Below are 21,049 nucleotides of genomic sequence, written 5' to 3' on the forward strand. Positions count from 1 at the left end.
GCCGATTTCGCTGAGTCACTGCCATGTTTATTCGCTTTCACGTATCTGGCTGGCGTTATTGTTGATCTTGAATCTTGTTTTGTTGAGAAAAAAAACGCTAGAAATCGTGTTTCTGATTAGTTTTATCGAACACAAGATCTTTATTTCACAAGTCTGCTAAGTATTTAGAGCCGCGTTAACTAATAATTGGATATAATGGTCGCCGAAAGAAGGGCCTCGATCCCTGAAAGTATGGCTTATTTGGCCTTGTTCTTCTCTCTTCTAAGACCAGATCTTCAAGAACAGATCACTACTTTGGATCAAGCGTCAATCAGTCCAGTGACGGTCAGCTCGAGTCCATATAATTTAACCGGCTTAGCATTCGGTACATCAAGTGGAACTAAAAGTGAGCTTGACAACTTACTTTCTCCGAAAGAAGCAATGACGGCCGGGATAGATTTAGACCCACTTTCACAGTATTTGAATTGGATGCCCGATGCACGATTTAATGATGATGCTGTAGCAATGATTTTTAGTGATTCCACCCCAAGGAACCAACTTGGATCACTAGATTCTGAAAGTGGGTACAGCTCCGAAGATGCCAAGTCGCCCCTGTCTACTTCCAGCTACTCTGAGCTTGATCTATCTGAACTTGGTGCAGCTGGGTACACCCCACCATCCGATCTTACTGAACTACTTAATACATTTGAAAATTATGTTGATCTAGACTCTTTTCAAACTACTGAACCTCATAAAGGGATTTTGGACGTTCAAGATTCAAACCATTTGAATTTCTCTGGGTACGGGAAGCAAGAGCTAAACTCTTACCCAAACAAACTGAGCCCTAGTGACACCTTGTTGTACTTGCCTGATTTCAAAACATCTCCAGATGGAAGTGACTTTCAAGATCCCCTTGAAATGGAACTGGAAAACAAGTTTTTTGACCCATTTACTATTGACTTTGGAAATACTATAACTAACGATTCTTATGAAATATTTGATGATGATGTGGAAACAGAAATAGACTCCCTTGCTTCATTGGACTTAGGCTTACCTTTAGATATCCTCAACCCCACACTGGAGACGTACAATCATATTGAAAACAAAATTAGCCAGCCTGTTCAGGAATCAGTAACTACAAGAAATAAAGGTAGATAATTCCCTTATGGTAATTTTTCTTCACTCTATCTTGTGTGTATGCTATGGTTGACGACACACTAGCACGGTTTGCATATATAATACACTGCTAATGTGTCGTCTTTCACCACTGTGGTTCCAAACGTTCAGGTCACTGGTTTGACACCATACGTGAATTGAGTTTGTTTTATGTGTTCTCCCATGCTATGAGAGTCTGGTTTCTTCCCTCTGTGTAAGTTAAGCCGAATCTACATGAGCAAGTTTTCCTTAACGATGGTGTAGATGGAGTAAAATGAAAATGTTTCCTTGACAAGGAAAAGCTGGCATGCTAGCTTTTCCTTCTTGTCAAGGAAAAATTGTCAAGGCTGAAATTTGCTTGTGTAGATGGACAACAAGGAAAATGTGGCAAGGAATATTAATGAGTTTAGTTCTCAGCCTTTCCGCGCTCTCCTGTCAAGAGACATAGAAAATGGCAGCTAAAAGGAAAATGAGTTGGAGCGATAAAGCTGTTTTTGATTTTTGATCCATAAAGACTGGAACCAATTTTTTGTTAATACTCCACTGATTAAAAGGCATTGCAGACACAGCCAAAACTTGTTCATCATGTACACGAGCAAGAAAACCTTGTCAAGGAAAAATTGTCAAGGAAAACTCACTGATGGTGGTCTACACGAGCAATGAAAATTGTTAAGGATACTTGTCATGGAAAACTTGTGTAGATTCGGCTTTAGTTGAACATTGTATGCATAGGATATTGAATGTAGTGGTGCTAGAACGATTAAACACTGAAATAAGTCAATAAATTAATTTTATAAAAACATGGATAGATTTTAAATATGTAGCCCTCAATATTAATATGAGTTTGGCTATGAGGGGGGATTAGCATACCAAGATGGATTGTCAACAAGGCATGTTTTCCTTTAATCTTAGAAGTAACAAAATTATTCTTTGTTATTTTGTAATTACCAAACTTGAGTGGGTATATCTGAAGGGACCAATATTAATTGATGGCCCTAGAAAAACGTTTTTTAATAGAAATGGCACTTCTTTTATTTTTGTAAGTAAGTTATTAACCATGATCTCTCTTTTTTAAAGCTCTTGCAACATCTGTAACTGCTGATAATGGCATAAAATCTGCTACTGTTTCATTACCATCAACTACAAGAAAAGTCAATACTTTGTCTTCCTTCCAAATAAATGGAAAGCAAGAAGCAAAGAGAGAATCTAAAGGAATTACAAGAACCAAATCAATGAGGGATGATGATATGCCTTTTGGATTATCAGAGCAGAAGATAATTGAGATGCCAGTCAGTGAATTTAACATATTTGTTGAAAAGCTGTCAGAAGAACAAGCAAAGATTGTTCGAGAAGTACGCCGAAGAGGTAAAAATAAGGAAGCAGCAAGAATCTGTCGAAAGCGCAAGATTGATGTAATTGATTCTCTTGGTGATGACCTTGAATTGATGAAAAATGAAAAGAAAAGAATTTTAGAAGAACAAAGAGCTATTCTTGAAGAGACTGCTTCATTGAAGTCTAAAATAAAGGAACTTGAAAGTAGTGTAATTAGCAGCCTGAGGGATGAGAGTGGCAGACCATTGTCACCTCTTGAATATTCAATATTTCAAGGACCAAATGAAGCTGTGTATGTAGTAAAAACAATAAGTAACAACGATAAAACAAGCTAGTTGAACTATCAAGAGTTTAGATGCATTTTGTAATATTTGCAGATTTTGTACTTTCTTAAACAAATCAATATTAGCTACATGTTTGGCACTTATAAATACTCCTATATCATGCTAGCCTGACATTATAAGATATTTGATTTATTGTGGAAAAGAGTCTATCAAATTTGCCATATCTATTATATTAAATTGCCAATTTTCGAAAATATTGCACTTAAACTGAAGAATATATGAATTTTCGAAACTATGTATTTTTGTGAAACTTTTAACAAGGAAACGTATGTGCCTGAAAAAAAGGCTTGCTGTGCAAAGATGCTTATATTAGTTTCAAAGATTCATATATTCTTCAGTTTAAGGTCAATCTTTACGGAACTTTACAATTTTACCAAAATTTTACCATTAAAAAAATCTCTTGTAATGTCACACTTGTATGAAATAGGTCTATCTATGATAAATCTGTTTTTGGATTTGCCCACACTGGAATACTAAAATATTCATGATAGTAAAAAGTAGCAAAAAATGTATTTATTAAAAAGGGTTAAATGATCTTTAGATATAATAGTGTAAATATGTTTTAACATACTACTGTATATAATTTTTGTCCAGACTAACTATCATGTGCCATTGAGTGCTTCAAATCATTGGATAACATCATCACATGTAACTTTTTGGATTAGTTCTTATACAAAATATTGGTGTAATAGGATATAGAGAGAAACAAAGAAAGAAAATTTACAAAACAAAAGTGAAATTACTGTAAATAAAAAAGTAAACAAATAGATGGATAACTATTATTTTGACTATGATCATAATTATAATGAGCAGCCCAAACGCCTTCGTTAACTTTGATTGCAACCTCTAAACTAATAACTTTGTAGTAAATCAATTCCAGTTGAAGTTTTTATCTGTTTAGCTAATTTAGCATTGAACTTGTGCAGTTGATGGCGACATCTCTTGACACGAGTGCAAGAACGTGATAACATTCAAAGAATTACCAGTTGTGGGTATTGCCTCTACCCATATTTAATTTGGTCAACTTACCTCGTTTTTCTTCGAAGGACCAAGTAAATTTACTGCATTTTACAACAAAAGGCAAGGATTAAAAACAGGAAAAAATAAATCCAGGTTTATTAAAAATAGAACCAGGCTTTGACCGTATTTTCCAACGGATTACTTTATTCATGTCATAGTCTTGACAGGTAAAATGACTTGGAAAGGCCTGCCTAGGGAAAAGGACCACGACGGCCTTAATTGATGGTTGCAAGTATTCTCTATAGAGTCAAAAGACAAAAACATGGCGGCCATTTTGGTGCCGTTAACAATGGGTGCTAATGAGAAATCCTTTGTTAAATGGCACCAACATGGCCGCGATGACGTAACGTGCAATCGAAGAATAGGGGAGGAGACTTATTAGAAATCATTATACTTACTTACTTATTATAGAGAAAATAATGTACCTACTTAGTGTAAAATGAAAACATTCGGTTTCGTTTTCTGAATCCACCTGCAACCTTTGTTCGTGTATACACCAGTTTCGCATTCGATGCATACCACTGTTTTTAAAGCTGATGTTACAGGTACACCTCGGTACACCTGAGGTACACGGGACTATATTCAGCGGTCTTCCGCCACACGAGTATATAAACAGTGAGAAACCACGTTCTGTACCCAGTTTCTACGTATGTTCCTCTTCGGTAGCTCGATTTTAACCTTGGCTAACTTTCCTTACGGTGGCAGTAAATTTCCCTTGGTTTGTACGTTTTGTAGTTCTAATAGTAATGTTTGCTAGTCAGTTGTTGGTCACTTTTGGCCATTCGTCGTTTTAAAATATTTGCCAGTTGTGTTTGGTCATGAACTATTTGGCTCAGCGTTATTCATTGCTTTTTGTCAATGCTTGCTTTTCGGCCAGTTTTGTTTTATTCTGCACTCCGTGGTTTAATTCTGTTCAATATTTTTTGTTTGTCATGAGATGTTTGGCTTAGCTTTATTCATGACTTTTGTGTTTTACACATGCAGTCCGCTTTGCTATGCGTTTGGTGTGATTTCACTTGCACTTTGTTATGCTGGCTTCGTTAAAAAATCTATCCAGAGCCAGTTTTTGTTTGTCATGAGATGTTTGGCTAAGCTTTATTCATGACTTTTGTGTTTTTACGCATGCAGTTTTTGCTATGAGTTTGCTGTTCTTTCAATTGCACTTTGTTATGCTGGTTTCGTTAAAGTGCTTATAAGCCTTTACACGATATTTTTAGAATTGATTTTTTAGATAGTGAATAGTTGATTTTGAAAATATTTCGTCATTTGAATGTCGGGTCTTTGAGATACGAAGGTTTATATTCCCAATATGTTATTGACTATGACGTAACATAAGGGATTTGAGTTATTTTGTGGCAACTTTTAATATTGAACGCTGGACAATTTTTGAAAACAAATTTGTAAGAACCTTTACGTGAGTCACAAGTAAAAGGGTGATGCTTTTAAAATACTGTATTCCAGAACGAGTGCAGTGTTGTATATTAAATGATCCCTTATGTTACGTCATAGTCATTAACATATTGGGAATATAAACCTTCGTATCTTAAAGACACAACATTCAAATGACAAAATATTTTCACAATCAACTATTCACTATCTAAAGAATCAATTCTGAAAATATTGTGTAAAGGCTTATAAGCACTTTAAAAATCTTTTCATGGCTAGTTGTTTGTCATGATATGTTGGGTTTTGCGTTATTCATGGCTTTTGTGTTTTATACGCCTGCAGTTTCTCTATGCTATCACGTTTTTATGATGGCTTCGTTAAATCTTTTCAAAAAATAATTTGCGGATACAAAAGTTTCCGGATACGTGTGGACGGGGCCTTAATTGTACCACAAGAATGGAAGCGCATGCGATTTTATCTTAAAAGTCGCGCCGACTCATAAGGGACGGATCATTAGATTTTTGAGGGGGGTTGGGCAATTTATTTTGTCCAGGATTTTCTTTACGCCTCATGGCTGTGCAGGAAATTTTTTTTTGGACATAATTTGGAATTTTTTTCTGGCACTTCTCTTATGCACAATTTTTTTTTTCACTCTTTAAAGCTGTGCTCGAAATTGTTTTGGGGTTTTGCCCAACCCCCACCTCAAAAATCTATTGGTCGTCCCTAAGTAAACAAATATGTGACCGGCCAATCAGCATCAGGGAATTGCCAACGCAATTTGTAGCAATATCATCACGATGTTTATTGTGAAAACCTAGCATTAGAATAAATTAGCAATCAAAACGACCTGTAAGATAATTTATTTAAAACATTTGCATACCGGAAACCAAAATATCGTTTTTTGTTTTGCTTTTTGTCGCTTTTTTGTCGTATTGTGTCTTATATCACATGAAAAGCAGGGCTTAAAAACTTTTTTATTGAAGGAAATTATGAAAGAGGAGAGAATTAGAAAAAGGAAATCACTTATTAAGCCTTCATAATAAGGCTTACCATAACGCTAAGGCAAAAACAAAAACAGAATGCACATTTTAAAAAAACAACAATGAAGCACTATGTTAAAGTACTAGATTTATTAATCAATGATAAAAAATAAAAAGTTTGAAGAATGTTTTTGAAATGAAAATTAACGCAAAAATCCGACGTTTCGGAGTCATCTTGACTCCATTATCAAGGTAATAATCAAAGCTTTTATTTGAAGAATGTTTTGTTAGAATTTTGGACATTCCTCCCTTTTTTGATTTGAAACGTTTTTCTGCTTTCTGGTAAAGGATCTAGACTGGCATTCAGGCCAACTCACTCAAAAGTGTTGAAAGTGGACGTTTTCCAATAAGGTGCGTTTTTTTACGGGCATTTCCACTGACATGCCTCGTTATCATGCATCAATGGTAAGTACTCGGAGGTTGTAGTAGAGCGATTTTTTTGTATGAGTGGGAAAGGATTTAGCTACCTGTTGTGATTGGAGGATTTCCGTAAAAGGATTTTCACCCATAGGAAGCAATTTTTACCTTACGGCACACAGAGGAGCTAAATTTCGGTACAGATATATTAGTTTTGTCAGCGAGATATGAAATCGTACGCAGTTTCTCCCAATTCTTTTAAAAGTTTTTTGTCGTGTATAAAGATTGAAGACATATATATTGCATATCTTTTCTCGGAACTAATGGCATAGCCGACAGGGTGCAGTGTACAGAAAACATGAGCGTTAACCACCCGACTTGAGAAGAGAGTCTTTAGTCTTGATGACCCACCTTCCAACTCCTCCACCTCCCCCTGCAAAACAAAATATTTTAACTAAGGGCCAAAGTTTATCTCGTACCCAGAGCCCACGTTCCTCTTGGCCAGTACCGAGAAACGAGCTGCTCTGGCTGTTGACGACTCTTATTAAACGCTACAGTGTATGCGGGCTTAGCCTCGAATCCAGGAATTGCTTGTTTTGATATCCTAATTTCTGCTTTTGTTTACCGACCTCAGAAGTGAGGTGAAGCCCGCATACAATGGAGTTTTAAGAGTCGTCAATAACCAATTTCGAGTTAGTTCCAGTTGGTGAATCCGGCCGGACCGTAAAAGTTTACTTCGCATGCCTAAATCACAAGCTAGCCGTTGTTTTGGGTTACCTTTGGTCTTTATTGATTCAAATATTGCTTTGAACAACAACGTTTATTATTTTTAACTCGTGTCTGAATATATGCAAATGTTTCACTCAGACACTACCCACTCACTCATTCGCTCACTAAGGCCTAGGGCAAACGTCGAACTTTCCATGCACCGAACTCATTAAAAACAATGGATATCAGGTGATAATGAGGCGGCATTCTTTGATGTAATTAAGTTCGGTGCATGGAAAGTTCGACGTTTGCCCTAGCCCTAAGATGTAGTTGAATCATGCAGGAAAATTAGTATATGTAATAGGACTCCATGCTGTGCAATTAAGAAATAATTGGGAAAGGAAAATTCCGAGAACTGACAAAATTGGATGAGACCGTAGGCCGAGTCCAATTTGGCAGTCAGAGGAATTTTTCGTGTCTAATTATTTCTTGATTGGGGAGCATGAAATCCATTACCTATTAATCATATAGCAGCCTAATTAATCCCATGGACAGTTACCTATATGGAATCAATGAGAAGCTGTATAATTAAACACTTTAATTCAACATATTACGATAGTGATGTTGGGAAAACAAAGAGTGTTTATTTTATCAGTGTGTAAAGAACCTATTTTATTTTATTTTACATTTTTTTTATTTTCAAAAGATGAAAAACGCCAGTCATTTAATACAGAAATCGGGAGGAGAAGCACACCTTGGCAATGAAGCTGAGGCCACGATAGAATCATTCGACAAATTAAATTAAATAGAGTGCTTACACTATGTCCATGAAATAAAATCTAAATAGTTACTACCTAACAGTTTTTATTTAGCGACTATTAGTCACTATCTTTCAACTAGAACAGCTTTAGTAACAATACACAAAGTATTATTCTATTGTCTTGAGTATTTGGTCTCCCTTGTGTATTGTTACTAAAGCTGTTCCAGTTGAGTGATAGTCACTAAATAAAAAACTGTTAGATAGTAACTATTTAGATTTTATTTCATGGATAACCGATAACTTAAAATAACCTGCCCGACACAGAAAAATTTTACGCGCCGTATGTCGAACTCCCTCAGAAGTCCGTTGCCTATACTTGAGATTCAAAGTATTTCCTCGATTAAATGCATTTAATCTAAACGGGAATATGGGCAATCGGCCATCTACTTTGTTAAGTTCTTAGACTAGAAAACGACAGAGTAACTAGAAAACGACAGATTGAAACTTAATTTTCGGGTTATGATGCCTAAAAGTCGAAAAATACTTTTTCGAATTACACTTTTAAAAATATATTGGAATGATCGTGATAATTTATTTTTTTGCATTCCTTTAGCAATGGTGTGTCCGCCGGAGTGTGTAACTCGAAGCCCGTAACTCGAACTTTTACCTCCCTCATTGCAAAAGTCAGTGCTATGGTAGTGAGTGAGCGAGTAACTAACACATTTGCATATTCAGACCCCTCACTACGCTTCGTGTATCCATCAGTTAAAAAGGAACCAAGCATCGAAGTTCTGGCCAGCAGTTCATAGAGGTTATTACACTGCTATAGTTGTGGATTACAGCCGGATTATTTTAAGAGTGAAAGCGGCCGTATTTTTTCGAGCCCCGTGGGGGCGACAAAAAATACAGCTTCACAGTAATATTATCCGTAATACACAACTATAGCAGCGTAACCTGATAAAGAAAGTCTGAAAGACAACCATTTTTCGTAATCAAGCAAACATAAAAGTCGCGAGCTCCAACCCTAACCCTAAGGAACAGAAGAAAATTTCCTCGCCCTGACATCAGCAAAAATACCCCTTCAAAACCGGTTCACAGTAAGTGTATTATAATATCGCTCCATAATTTCACTCGAAAATGGTCGTAATACACGGAAAATCGAGTGAGTCGTATAGTAAATCAGCATACCAATTTTTATTTGTGCTGACTCGATATTATACTTGACATGATTGCGTTAAATAGTTTTGACATTTCTTGCCGGGATGTGAGAAGCGCTATGCTGCACAAGAGCTGCACAAGGTGTCGTGCATGTAGCCGGCATAAATGTACATACCTCCCCCACTACCAAATACGCAATCGTTGTTTGGTTGACCCCCATTGACTTGTATTTTCGTACTTGGATCTCCATACAGCTTATCAGTGTATATTACGACACTTCCACCAGCACCACTTCCTCCTGACCCCGACTTAACTGTTGTCATTTCATATGGACACCGCCCTTTTTCACCTATAACAAAAAATAATCTCATAATATGCAGCACGATATGAAGCGGATTACACTTATCGAACAAGTCCACAGCTTCAGAAGACTGGTATAGTGACCTATGACGTGGATGTGCGTTTGAACCGGCAAAGGATAACCTGCGCAACGATCCAAATGGGATTGGAAAGGTAAATGGGATTGGAAAGAATAAGGAAGGTGGGGAAAAACTGCTGACTAAAATGCACAGGCTAGACAGAAAGAGGATGAAATTTTTCCTATTACATTTGGGAGGATTTATTATCAGTTTTAAATGCTTGCAAATATCTAAAAATAAAAAATTAGCGACTTGCTTACATAGGCAAAGAACGAAAACGTAAGTAAAAAAGTGAAACACAGGAAAAGAAACCGTATCTTACCATTTGCCTCTATCTTGCCATTTAATGTCAGCCTTTTGAGAAACAGGAGTACAATTCCACCTCCATTTCCTCCTAAACCACCAGTGTTGCCATTTCCAAAGGCGCTTCCACCTCCCCCACCTCCTCCTCCGCCATAACCTAACTTGTTTTCGAAATCAAGACTGCCATATTGAAGGCCATCTTCACGGGATGGATATAACATTAGTCTAATTTATTCATTAATTATTGATATAGCGTATGTGTTATTACTCACCCCCTCCGCCCGCTGCTCCATAGCTAGATCCTCTTTTGGTATCTATCAATACAATGATAATAAAGAACATGCAATAATAGTCCCCTTCACAGTTTCCTGTGCCATCTTGAAAGGCAGCCGTGCCTTTAATAAGCGAGACAAAAGGTGAGCTTGCAATGATAGAGACATGTGAACAATTGTCCAAGTGTTAAAAAAAGATCTCTATCATTGCAAGCTCACCGTTCATCTCCCTTCAATGCAAAGGCACGGCTACCTTTCAAGATGGCGGAGGGAACTGTGTAAGGGATTATTGAAGAGCGTCCTGTAAATAAAAAAGCACAAGGCTCATAATGACACATCTCTGTCAAATTGAAATACTCCTCAGGACACTCCTACTAAAGCCAAGTCAGTAAAGTGTACCAGTGTATAAACCAAAAATTGAAAAAATCCGGGCTGAGTGGGAATCGAACTCACGACCATTGGGTTTCCAGACCGCTGCTCTACCATGCTGCTTTTATAATCTGTAAAGAGTTAAGTTTTTTTACAGTCATTTCATCAATACCTCCTCCTCTGCCACCACGTTGGCTTGTCCCATCACGACCACCATGAATGTGAGTGTTATTTCTACCGTCATGACCTAGAAGGCATTCTTCATCAGCACCCCCTCCTGCAAACCTACCAATCTACAAATCAAGGAACAGTAGCATCGGAGACGGAATATTTATTGACTCGATGCTTTCTTCTTAAAATAAACATGAAAAGTACTTTACCTTTTGCACAGCAAATCCACCTTTTCCTCCAGGCCCTCCACACCCATTTCCACTTCCTCCCCCAGCTCCACCAGAGAAATGACCTCCTCCACCTCCTCCCCCAGCACCGTCATTATCTGTTGCTGAGACCCCACCACCGCCCCCAGCGTGATCGCCTCCTGGACCTCCAAACTGTAAACCTTGAAATCAAAAGAAAAACGCTTTTGCTAAATGATGTGCTGTGCATAGATACCGCTATAAATTATCAAGTTTATTGCAGCTAAGCTTCCTTTCCCATGATCAAGTGCTTCATTTTTTGTCATGCTTCCGAAAACCCGATTTGCCATCGAACATAGATGTCTCGAGATTCTTGCTAGTTCGTTGCTTGCCCTCCTGGTTACACTGCTTTGGGGCTGATGCAAAGGGCCTACATGGTATGTTTTTTAGATCGTAATTCATATTTTTATATTTCTATTTTAGTTTGTAATGCGCGTATATAAGTATTATTAATTATTTTTTTCCGGTCCGGTATCCTAAAAAATCGTGCGTTCTGATTGGCTGTTTGATCGGGCGGTATTTTGTTAATATCTGCCCGCGCTCGCGATCCGGTATCCTTTGCCGCTAAACAAAAAAAAAAACAAACAAAAAAAAAAAACAACAAAAAAAAAAAAAAAACCCGATATGGCCTCGGTTCTTAAATTCAAGACCACGGGCACAGTTTTTCCCTATCCGGACCTCCTGGCCGGTAAATAACATATATGTATATTGTGCATACCGTCCCCAGCTCCTCCTCCTCCTCCTCCATCCTGACCACCATTTCCCCCTTTTCCAATATATCCACGTTGACATCTAAAAGTTTCTCCTCCATGACCTCCGCTTCCGTCAGTGCCTCCTCCAATTCCTCCAATGAAACCTAAGACTCGGTATCGGCATAGATAAATAAACAGTTGAGGATCAGTGAGCTGCTTACCTGAGTAATGAAGCAAATCTTGTGAATGTTGTACTTTTATGCTTTTTCATTGGCATAAACACAGGAAACCCGAATCCGGGTCGTTAGTCAAGTGAATAACACAAAGTAACGATATTTACCGGGGGAAGGGGGAGGGGGGAAGGGGGAAGGGGGAAGGGGAGGGGAACCCCGGGGTTAAAGTATCGGGTATGCTCGTCAGGAAATGTTTAAAAATACACCTATACAAATACCAGAAGTCTTTTTTAAATCTTTTTTAAGTCATCCTGTAAGTTTGTAACCAACAGATAGAGGATTAAAATAAAGTAACGAACTTTGTAACAGTGGAGAGATTTAACATATAGTCTGTCCTCTTATTAGAGAGTTTTAGATTTACGTTCACGGGAAACGTCAAACGTCAGTTGACCAGTAAAAAATCATTTTAAATACTGAAAAAGAATCGCAAAAAAGTCCAAGTAGTACAAAAACAAAAGAGTATTTGCGCTTGGTGAGAAGGTTTGTAAAAGGTAAAGTAAAATAAAGGAAAACTATGAAAACGTGGTCACGTCTGCCGTTTGCGGGGAGAAAGAAAAAGTCAATCTAAAACTCTCCATTGACGATAAATTGCGTCATCACGTTGTCAAAGTAGTGTGGATCCACGAGGCGTAGCCGAGATACAATAACGATGAAACTAACTTTTAGATAGATAAAAAGACGCTCTTTAAACTAAATGTCATTAAAATCATATTTTGCAAGTGCAAGAGAGCATAAATAAAAGAGGGAAACTTCTTAATAACTCGCTCGCAATGTAAATTCCCTGTTGGGCTATTTTTAGTAACCGGATGCAGTTTAAATTTCGCCTTACCCCTACCCCGTCTGCGTCATCAACTTGCGCGCGCGCTCTTTCCGTTTATTTTTTGATCACTAAAAACGAAATAAGGTGGACATGATCAGTAGAGTTCAGTTGAAAATCTGATATTCGACTGGGTGAACGGCAGAACAAATCGGTCTTACTGAGTCAAGATAAAGGTAGCTCTATGGCTAGCAAGTATGTATATCATACTATTACATCACATTCTTTCTACTCACCTTTTCCAGTGACATCTATCTGTGAAGTGCTATCAATTATCATATTCGTAGCTCGTAGAGCCAGAATACTTCCCAAGGAACCCGATTGTGTATGGCAAGTCAACGTACACCAGTGCGTCAGAGTTACATTGTCAAATTTGACAAGACCCTGAGCAATGATTTCACATGGCTTACTTGATAAATTATACAGCTTGGATAATGGGGAAGCTAAAGGAACAACACAACTGAAAAAAAAAAAAAAAAAAAAAAAAAAAAAAAAAAAAAAAGAAAAGAAAAGAAATTATGGAAGTAAATGGTCTATTTTAGCGATAAAGCAATGTTTCTGGTGGAGGGGAAGGTGGTGTAACTGATGGACATCAATCAGCTGATAAAAATCTTTAAGGTGAATGCCCACTATTTAAGCGATTCTAAAAAAGGGGGGATTCCTTTATTACGTCTGTCTATGAATCTCAAAAGAGATCAACAAAAAGGAATAGATTTAGAGATAGCTGGCCATTGGTGCCAAGCTAACAAAACATCTAACATTCACTTAATTTATAAAGAATTTTACAAACTACACAAGAAAACCGTCCAAGTTACTTGTTCCACTGGAATTGCAAGCTTTTCTTATCTACGCGCGGTTTAGGCACTACAACAGTCGCTACAGTCTTCGTGAGAGTTCGATAAAAATTTGAAGTATCAATGGGAAGCAGACACTGAAAATGGTCGCTTAAGAGAGAAACCAAGCAAAGGAATAAAAAGACTTTCTCAGCCCAATTTTGCATGTTTGTTAAAAGAACATACCTTCGCGCAGCGCACGTGTTTACTTTGACGACTTCGTATTTTCCATAGTCATCGATATTTTCTGATCGGCCAACTAGCAGTAATAATTCTGACACATCAGACATATCATCAAGAGTGCACCTATCTAATGTAATGTAAGCTGGGTTCAGTTCCCTAACTTTCCAGGTTTTTAGGTAGCTTGAACAGATATTGAGAGTTTTTCTTGAACAAATTAAATTTCCTGTCGAAAGAAGGCAAGACAGTCACTTTCAAGTATGAACCAATCATATGTTTATTTGTCCCTTACAAGGCTACTCACCCGAACCAAACCTCTAATACGAAAGAACTATTCCACCCCCTTCTCAACCAATGACCCAAAAATATATTATGAAGATACGATAAGATTATAAATTGAGGAGAAAAAGCATAACTAAAGCTGAAAAAAAGACCAAATTATATATACTAGCGTAAACTTAACTTTAAAAGATATGCGTGGGGTTGTCTAGCAAAATTAGGCTGAGGATTAGTGCGGCGGCATTTTGAACAAATTATTTTGAGGGATCTAATATTATTGCCATCAAATACTTTTTTTAAAGCAAAAAAAACAAACAAACAAAAAAACAAAAAACAAAAAAACAAACAAAAAAACAAACAAAAAAAAAAAAAAAAAAAAAAAAAAAAAAAAAAAAACAAACAACAACAAACAAACAAAAAAAAACAAACAAAAAAACTTGAGTTAACATTCAAAAGACTCCAGAGAGTGGCAAGCTTTTATATCATCAGGTAAACAGAGTATTTAAGTAAAATCCAGACTGTGTGCGACTAGAACGTCCCTCAATAAAACAAAAGTAGTACTTATTTAATTCTGAGTTAACTTTAACAAGGTCTATCTTACACTTAAACAAATAACCTAAATCTAGATATTCAAACCAGTAGTTAAGAGGTAATAGATAAGGCGTTCATTACAGGATAAATTTGCGTTCTTGCAAATAAAGCGGCTGGCTTTTCTCTGCACATTCTCAATGAGAATGACATCACTTATAACCGTCTGGGAACCCCAGAGTTGAGAATTATAGCATAAATTCGAGCGGACTCTAGTAAAGAGGTTCATAAAATAACTGTTCTAAATCTCGCGTCCTAATTGGTTAGGAGCGCGTGCTTTATGAGAGCGCAGAGCACGCGAGCGCACTTTCAATTTCGTCGTTCCTGCAATTTGAACTTCATAAAAGAAAAAACAACTTGTCTGCTATGCTGTGTTGAGTTATAAAGCACTTGGGGATTGGCAAAACAGTCGAGAGGTGTCGAGAAACACTCCGCTACATGTCGTGCTTCTCCTAACACTTCTCTAGTGTTCTTCCAACCCCCCGCATGCTTTATAACTACACACAGCACACGCGCGCTTTTTTCTATTTCTTCAATATATTGTAAGGTAAGAGCCTTAGTGTTTTCTACTGCAGGGTAGTTTCTTTAAGTTCCTTCTAAGAAGTATCTTTGGAGACTAGCACTCCAAGATCTCTAGCCACCGTAACAACTTTGGAATCTCAACTATTAACATTATAAACGCGCTGAGGGCTATAGCGCCTACGCGAAATACTCAAGTTTTTTTTACGCATTTTCTAGGCTGAAAATAAAGCTCATTGTTGATTGACCATTCACTTAAGGCATATAGATCGTTTTGTAGATCCATACAATTAGATATTGAGTAAAAAGGCTTTAAGCATTTTGAATCATCCGCAAACATAGTTTTCAGTCAGTAGATCGTTGAAACTGATTGCAGATGTTTTCCTTTACTTACCTTACTTATTGATTTATGCTTACCTTCACAAGATCGTTCATTACAAATCATGTTCTCTTGTGTGATTCCTGAACACTGTTGAACAATACACGTCCTATTACGCGACTGACAACCTCCCCCACAGGAGGCAGTACAAGTAGACCATGGGCCCCAATCACCAAACTCGCAAGGTTGCTGAGTACAAGCTCTGTTCTCTTCACTGATTCCTGAACATGCCTGAATCCTACATATTCGAATACGCGACTGAGATCCCTCTCCACATGTCACACTACATGAAGTCCAAGGACTCCACTGACTAAAGTCACAAGTTTGCTCATTACAAACTCTTTTTTCTTGTCTTACCCCAGAACAGTCTTGATTGGTACATGTCCTATTACGTACTTGCAACCCTCCTCCGCATGATACGCTACACGAAGACCAAAGGTTCCAAGGACTAAAGTCGCAATGGTGTTGGTTACAAGCTCTGATTTCTTTTCTGGCATTTGAACAGACTTCAACAATACATGTCCTATTACGTTCTTGCAACCCTCCTCCACATGTTACGCTACACGATGACCAAAGGCCCCACTGACTAAAGTCTAAAATATAGAGCAGTTTCCTTGATTTAGTATTGACTCTAGACAAAGTGCATTTCACCTTTCACCATAGCATGATGTATATAACGGAATTTAAGCAAATACTTAGTTGCATAAACTTCGCATGATGTATGTAACTTTTTTTTCTATACTTTTTGCTAATTCTAACCCCTCCCCCCACCCCTTCCCCACAAAAAGAGAAAAGAAAATTAAAAACTTGAATATCTTTACGAAAATGATATTCAAATTGAGGAAATACTCCGTATCGAAATATATGGCGACCAACTTGAAAACCTATTTTAACAAATCAGGTCTAGTGTTATTTTATAGGTTTTTTTCATAATTGTGAAATAAATGTTTCTTCAACGAAAAACAATGTCTTTCCGAGCTTTCGGGCATTCTAGCACCCATCTTCAGGGATTACAATGGTATTATTCGTCATAACAGCTTTTATACTCGACCACATCAGCAATGCTGTAACTCGTGTTCACGCGGATAACACAAAAGCGCTTTCACATGTATGAGTCCAGGCTAGTCAGTCGCTAGTCAGTGCAGAACAGTAGTTATTCAAATTGGTCACCATCTTTCGATTCGGTGTGTATCGGTGTGTGTACACTCTATAGACTATATGAACAAGGTGTTGTACCTTGAGATACCTTAGGTCATCAGTTATAGAAGACAACAATGCTTTCATTACAAAGATATATCGAAATTAGTGATCTTCTAACATTTTAGTGCAATAACATTAAATGAGAAAAAGCTGCAGCTGTTTGAAATTAGAAAGGTTTGTATGGAAAAAAAGGGCCTACCAGCCTCGCTGTGATGTTTTCGGTACATTTAGTTTAGTTTAGTTTAGTTTAGTTTATTCGTCACTATTTACAACCTGAGGTACAATATGTGATCTTATAGTACACTCAACAAAATTACTCGACTCTGATTGGTCGAGAGGAGTACAATTATAGCGTTAATTGTACTCCGTAGGAGTACCAAATTAAGTCGCTATGGCAACACGGCCAAAACAATGTCAAAACAATTATTTTCTATCATTTTGTACTTAAAAAGCATAAATGAAATTTTAAAGCCGTAAGAACTAATCTTTTTTATGCATTTCAGTTGCACGATGGACTGGAAATCGGCCGCCAAATAGACAAAGATGAACGGCGTCGCTTCGCATTTTTTACTGAAATTTTGTTGAGTGAACTATAAACAAAAAATCGCACGATCTTCTCGTACAATTTGGAATTAATAGACACTCGTAATGTTTTGAAAGTTCTTTAATTGTACTCGCCTAAAGGCTCGTGCAATTACAAGAACTTTTAAAACATTACTTGTGTCTATTAATTTCCAAATTGTACGAGAAGATCGTGCGATTTCCTATACTAATAAATTAAGTGAGCTAAATATAGTTGTATAGAGACAAAAAGGAAAAAATAGTGAAAAAGAAGTAGGTTATTATGATAAAAACTGAAAAAATACCAGGAAGTACTTTTAGAACAATTTTGCATTATGAAAAAATTAGTATGAAATAGCAAAAGAGGAATGGTCTAAAAGCTATAACAATGAGTTACTGAGTTCGCTGATAGGATGATAATTTGTGGTCATAGTGTTCAGAAATTAACTTTTTAAATTTCGCCAAGGACATTGGCGTGGTTTTCAGCTCAGTTGCCGGGTAGGCTGTTCCATAATTCTATAGTTCTTGGTAGATATGAGGACCTATAGTAGGTCTGCTTATAACTCGATTTTAATATACGACAACAGAACTCTTCGATATTACTAATTTGAACATGGTCTTTCTTGTAATATCGAAAAAATATTTTTGAAACCAGTAATTGTTCGTGGTGCTCGTTACCAGTCTTATAACGCTCGTTTTTCATATGGTCAAGTCTAAAATTATAGTTAAACTATGATATAATAACTTCTTAAAAGGATTTCATATCAAGTGAAGGAAGGGGCTCAAAATGGGATTAAGGAGTTACTTTTTAGTGTTTTTGATAAGAGTCCTCAATTAGAGACGGAGAAGCCTGTTTTTCTTACCTGTTGGGCACACATAGTTATTACAATCCTGTGTATCGAGGATACTGCTATTACAAGGTCCTGTGGTGGTGCTACAGTCAAGCTGGCGGGTACGAGTACCATTGCCACATGTCCTACTGCATACTCCCCATTCTGACCATTCTAACGACTTGTTTATTGGCAGTTCATCTCTTTGTTTTGATAGATCTTTAATAAAAGGTAAGAAATACCAATAGTTTGGATAAATGTTGTAATAAAATGCCAAGAAATTGAAAATCAGAATGATAAAAATAAAATAAAAGAGGAATTCACTGTGCATATTTTCGATTTAAGGAGTGTGGACTTAACTTCCGCATAGCCTATCGCAAACTATTGACCAATAATAGCATTTTTTAGAAGATTTTTAAATTTTGGCACAAAAAATAACTCAGTATTATATGTATCCTCTATTGAGTGAGCATAATAAATAAAAACTATGAAAATTATTACATTTTCCCATCCGAAAGCATTTTTTTTTTGAAATCTCATAATATGAAAGTAATTTAATTGACAAGAAGCTCAAATGTCACGAAAGCTTTTTTTAAAAAAATCTCATAATATGAAAGTAATTAATTGACAAGCTCAAATGTCACGAGTAATCATATCTAAACTAAACTTATTACATTACTTGTCCGTGCGTGACTGTGTTCTAGTAACTCAATGACCGTGTTTAAAAGCTATCCAATTGAATTAGTCCTTTTCCTAGATTGAATTTCTTGTTTGATCAACAGGAAAGAAGTGTTCAGAAAAATATTTGTAATCTTTGGTAAAGTTGTTGCGATAGTTTGCAATTTTCCTCCTCGACCTCCTCAAGCCTCTGGAACCAGAGTAGAATAAAACATGAAAAAACACTTAAACAATAAGTGGTCAAGGTTGTCACAGCCGCCATGTTCGATGAATTTTACAATAGGTTCGTCATTTTAGGCCTAGGGCAAACGTCGAACTTTCCATGCACCGAACTCATTAAAAACAATGGATATCAGGTGATAATGAGGCGGCATTCTTTGATGTAAGTCTCTTTTGTTATATCACCCAACATGGCCGCGGTGTATTTTGTTATTTCATTCTCTTGGGAATGATTGAAATCCAGCAATGATCTGGGGTCGGATATTATTCGTGATACGGCCACAGTTTTTTTGCAACAAATCAAAACCGTAAAATTTTACACGGCAATCTTTTGTCAAAGTTTGAAGGGAAAAAACGTAATTTAATAGTTCTATAGAAAAAGCGTTACCGGGACAGTCCGTTACCGGTCCGTTCTTATCCTTGGTTGATATCGTTTAAAAACGATTTTCAATTATGAAATAACCTTGTGTGAAGCTTGGTTTCCACCATATTTCTTTTGAAAACTTGTTAAGATGCATATGGTAATATTCAATTTTCATTATATGGAAAACGAGCTAGGGACGCCCCAATTTTCCTCCTGTCTTATTAGGATTTTGCCCTATTGAAGGTTATCCATTTGTTTTGTGCGCGCGCACATCGTGAGCTCAAATCGAAAGTTCAAATGTACATTAACTCAAAGCTCTGAGAAGAAGTAGTCTAAAGACCAGAAAAACTTGATTACGCTGTAAAAATATTCCTTCAGTTCCTTAGAGAACACACTTCATATAAGAAAAAAAAAGCTCGACAAAGAAAGAACAGGGTATAGAACCGTGCGAAACAGTCGAAGGTCGCCATTTTTTTTTTTCGCTTCAGATATTTGAGATGTTAATTACTTTTACTACATTTTACATTGCTAGCATCAGACTAATTTTGCATATATAATAGTTTAATAGCTTTTAAATAAAATTTGAGCGGCGATCGCTCGAGATTGTGGCGTAGAAAAGTTTCCTTGTGACATGCACTGTATGCACGTCGAAACTCACCTTTTGAATTTTCCAAAGTCAATGCAACTGATAACACCACAACTAGAATTATCATTACAGAGCCTCCTAGTAGACCATATATGAGAAATCTCGTAAGGCATCCATATTGTTCTGCCACCTCTTCTTGTGGCTGTTCTGGCTGTGGGGTGACATTTAGGGCTTCTCTAACTTGAATCAGATCATGGACTCTCTCGTTTTTCCTGCAGCATTTGCACATGGATGCCATTTAAGCTAAGTAAAGAAAAATTTCACAAAGTAAACATCACCATATAAGTCGTAAAGTTCAGTAATGACTAAAGTAAGAAGACAAGGGTGAGGACGGAATTTTATACAAATATTTTCAAACTGGACACTAGACTGAATATTTATATTTTTTCCAGGTATAGTTTACAAATTGCCGCCTAGCCAAAAACTCTCAAGGTTTTCTCTTTAAGCTTACTGTAAGTATCAGACAAAAAAAAGCTATCTTTACCTTTTATTAGTCGTTGTCAAGGACAGTTTTACTTTACTCCTCTCTTCAAAAAAGGGAAAGTCCCATCGTCATTCCATGATCTCTGCCCGTGTACATTGTAGTGAAATGATTTTAAACAGTTCTTTCGACCAGCGGTGACGTTACCAGCGGTTGCTTAGAAATAGACTCCATTCCGGTCCCCTATTCCCGGTGAACGGCACCTGCATCCACAGGGTGACCAAAAACTTTTAAATCTGTATCCTTGAAATGCTTGATTGCCTACTGTTATATTGAAAAATCCATTATTTTTGAAGAATCCAAGATTTTCGAATCACAACTTCTTAAACCTAAATTTTAAGCTAATTTCAAATCAGGAAAGTAAAAACGAAGGGGGTTTTCGAGATCACGATAAATACAACCCGCTCTAGCAAAAAAAAATTATGATATCATCACAGGGAATTACGCTTTTTGGCGTTTTCCCCCCAGAAAACCTAAATTATACATTATTTTGCAAAGACAAGAAAAACTAAAAGGAAAATATTAAACATTT

At 36.9% G+C, this 21,049-nt stretch overlaps 3 protein-coding genes across 3 annotated transcripts; 1 reads left to right on the plus strand and 2 right to left on the minus strand.

Moving 5' to 3' along the window:
• Positions 1–20: 20 nt before the first annotated feature.
• Positions 21–3,577, plus strand: LOC116292223 (uncharacterized). The gene is made up of 2 exons (XM_031699490.2): positions 21–1,129; positions 2,212–3,577. The coding sequence occupies exons 1-2, from the start codon at positions 196–198 to the stop codon at positions 2,799–2,801; spliced, it is 1,524 nt and encodes a 507-aa protein (XP_031555350.2). The 5' UTR covers positions 21–195; the 3' UTR covers positions 2,802–3,577.
• A 2,749-nt stretch (positions 3,578–6,326) lies between these two features.
• On the minus strand, positions 6,327–11,284 carry LOC116292230 (uncharacterized). Its single transcript, XM_031699508.2, has 7 exons — positions 11,215–11,284; positions 10,983–11,161; positions 10,775–10,895; positions 10,234–10,275; positions 9,981–10,160; positions 9,415–9,588; positions 6,327–7,046 (listed from the first exon to the last, which is right to left on the minus strand). The coding sequence occupies exons 1-7, from the start codon at positions 11,282–11,284 to the stop codon at positions 6,979–6,981; spliced, it is 834 nt and encodes a 277-aa protein (XP_031555368.2). The 3' UTR covers positions 6,327–6,978.
• A 376-nt stretch (positions 11,285–11,660) lies between these two features.
• On the minus strand, positions 11,661–20,767 carry LOC116292221 (uncharacterized). The gene is made up of 7 exons (XM_031699489.2): positions 20,521–20,767; positions 20,049–20,279; positions 18,163–18,348; positions 15,577–16,131; positions 13,780–13,999; positions 12,997–13,220; positions 11,661–11,874 (listed from the first exon to the last, which is right to left on the minus strand). Exons 2-7 carry the CDS (start codon positions 20,272–20,274, stop codon positions 11,687–11,689), a joined length of 1,599 nt encoding a protein of 532 aa, XP_031555349.1. The 5' UTR covers positions 20,275–20,279; positions 20,521–20,767; the 3' UTR covers positions 11,661–11,686.
• Between the last annotated feature and the right edge of the window lie 282 nt (positions 20,768–21,049).

Source organism: Actinia tenebrosa, unplaced genomic scaffold, assembly GCF_029948245.1.
Source record: "Actinia tenebrosa isolate PJP-AT-01 unplaced genomic scaffold, QUT_ActTen_1.0 PGA_scaffold11__36_contigs__length_13525064, whole genome shotgun sequence".
Classification (NCBI taxonomy): Eukaryota; Metazoa; Cnidaria; class Anthozoa; order Actiniaria; family Actiniidae; genus Actinia; species Actinia tenebrosa.

Excerpts from the sequence above, each read along its gene's own strand:
- LOC116292230 (XM_031699508.2), bottom strand. The coding sequence starts at position 11,284 with ATGACAAAAAATGAAGCACTTGATCATGGGAAAGGAAGCTTAGCTGCA. Across the intron at positions 10,276-10,774 it reads ACGTGGTGGCAGAGGAGGAG|ATACCAAAAGAGGATCTAGC; the intron begins GTATTGATGAAA and ends TTGTATTGATAG. Across the intron at positions 9,589-9,980 it reads TGGCAAGATAGAGGCAAATG|GTGAAAAAGGGCGGTGTCCA; the intron begins GTAAGATACGGT and ends TTTTTGTTATAG.
- LOC116292221 (XM_031699489.2), bottom strand. The coding sequence starts at position 20,274 with ATGGCATCCATGTGCAAATGCTGCAGGAAAAACGAGAGAGTCCATGAT. Across the intron at positions 13,221-13,779 it reads AACACGTGCGCTGCGCGAAG|TTGTGTTGTTCCTTTAGCTT; the intron begins GTATGTTCTTTT and ends TTTTTTTTTCAG. Across the intron at positions 11,875-12,996 it reads GATAGATGTCACTGGAAAAG|GTTTCATTGGAGGAATTGGA; the intron begins GTGAGTAGAAAG and ends ACCGAGTCTTAG.
- LOC116292223 (XM_031699490.2), top strand. The coding sequence starts at position 196 with ATGGTCGCCGAAAGAAGGGCCTCGATCCCTGAAAGTATGGCTTATTTG. Across the intron at positions 1,130-2,211 it reads AGTAACTACAAGAAATAAAG|CTCTTGCAACATCTGTAACT; the intron begins GTAGATAATTCC and ends TCTTTTTTAAAG.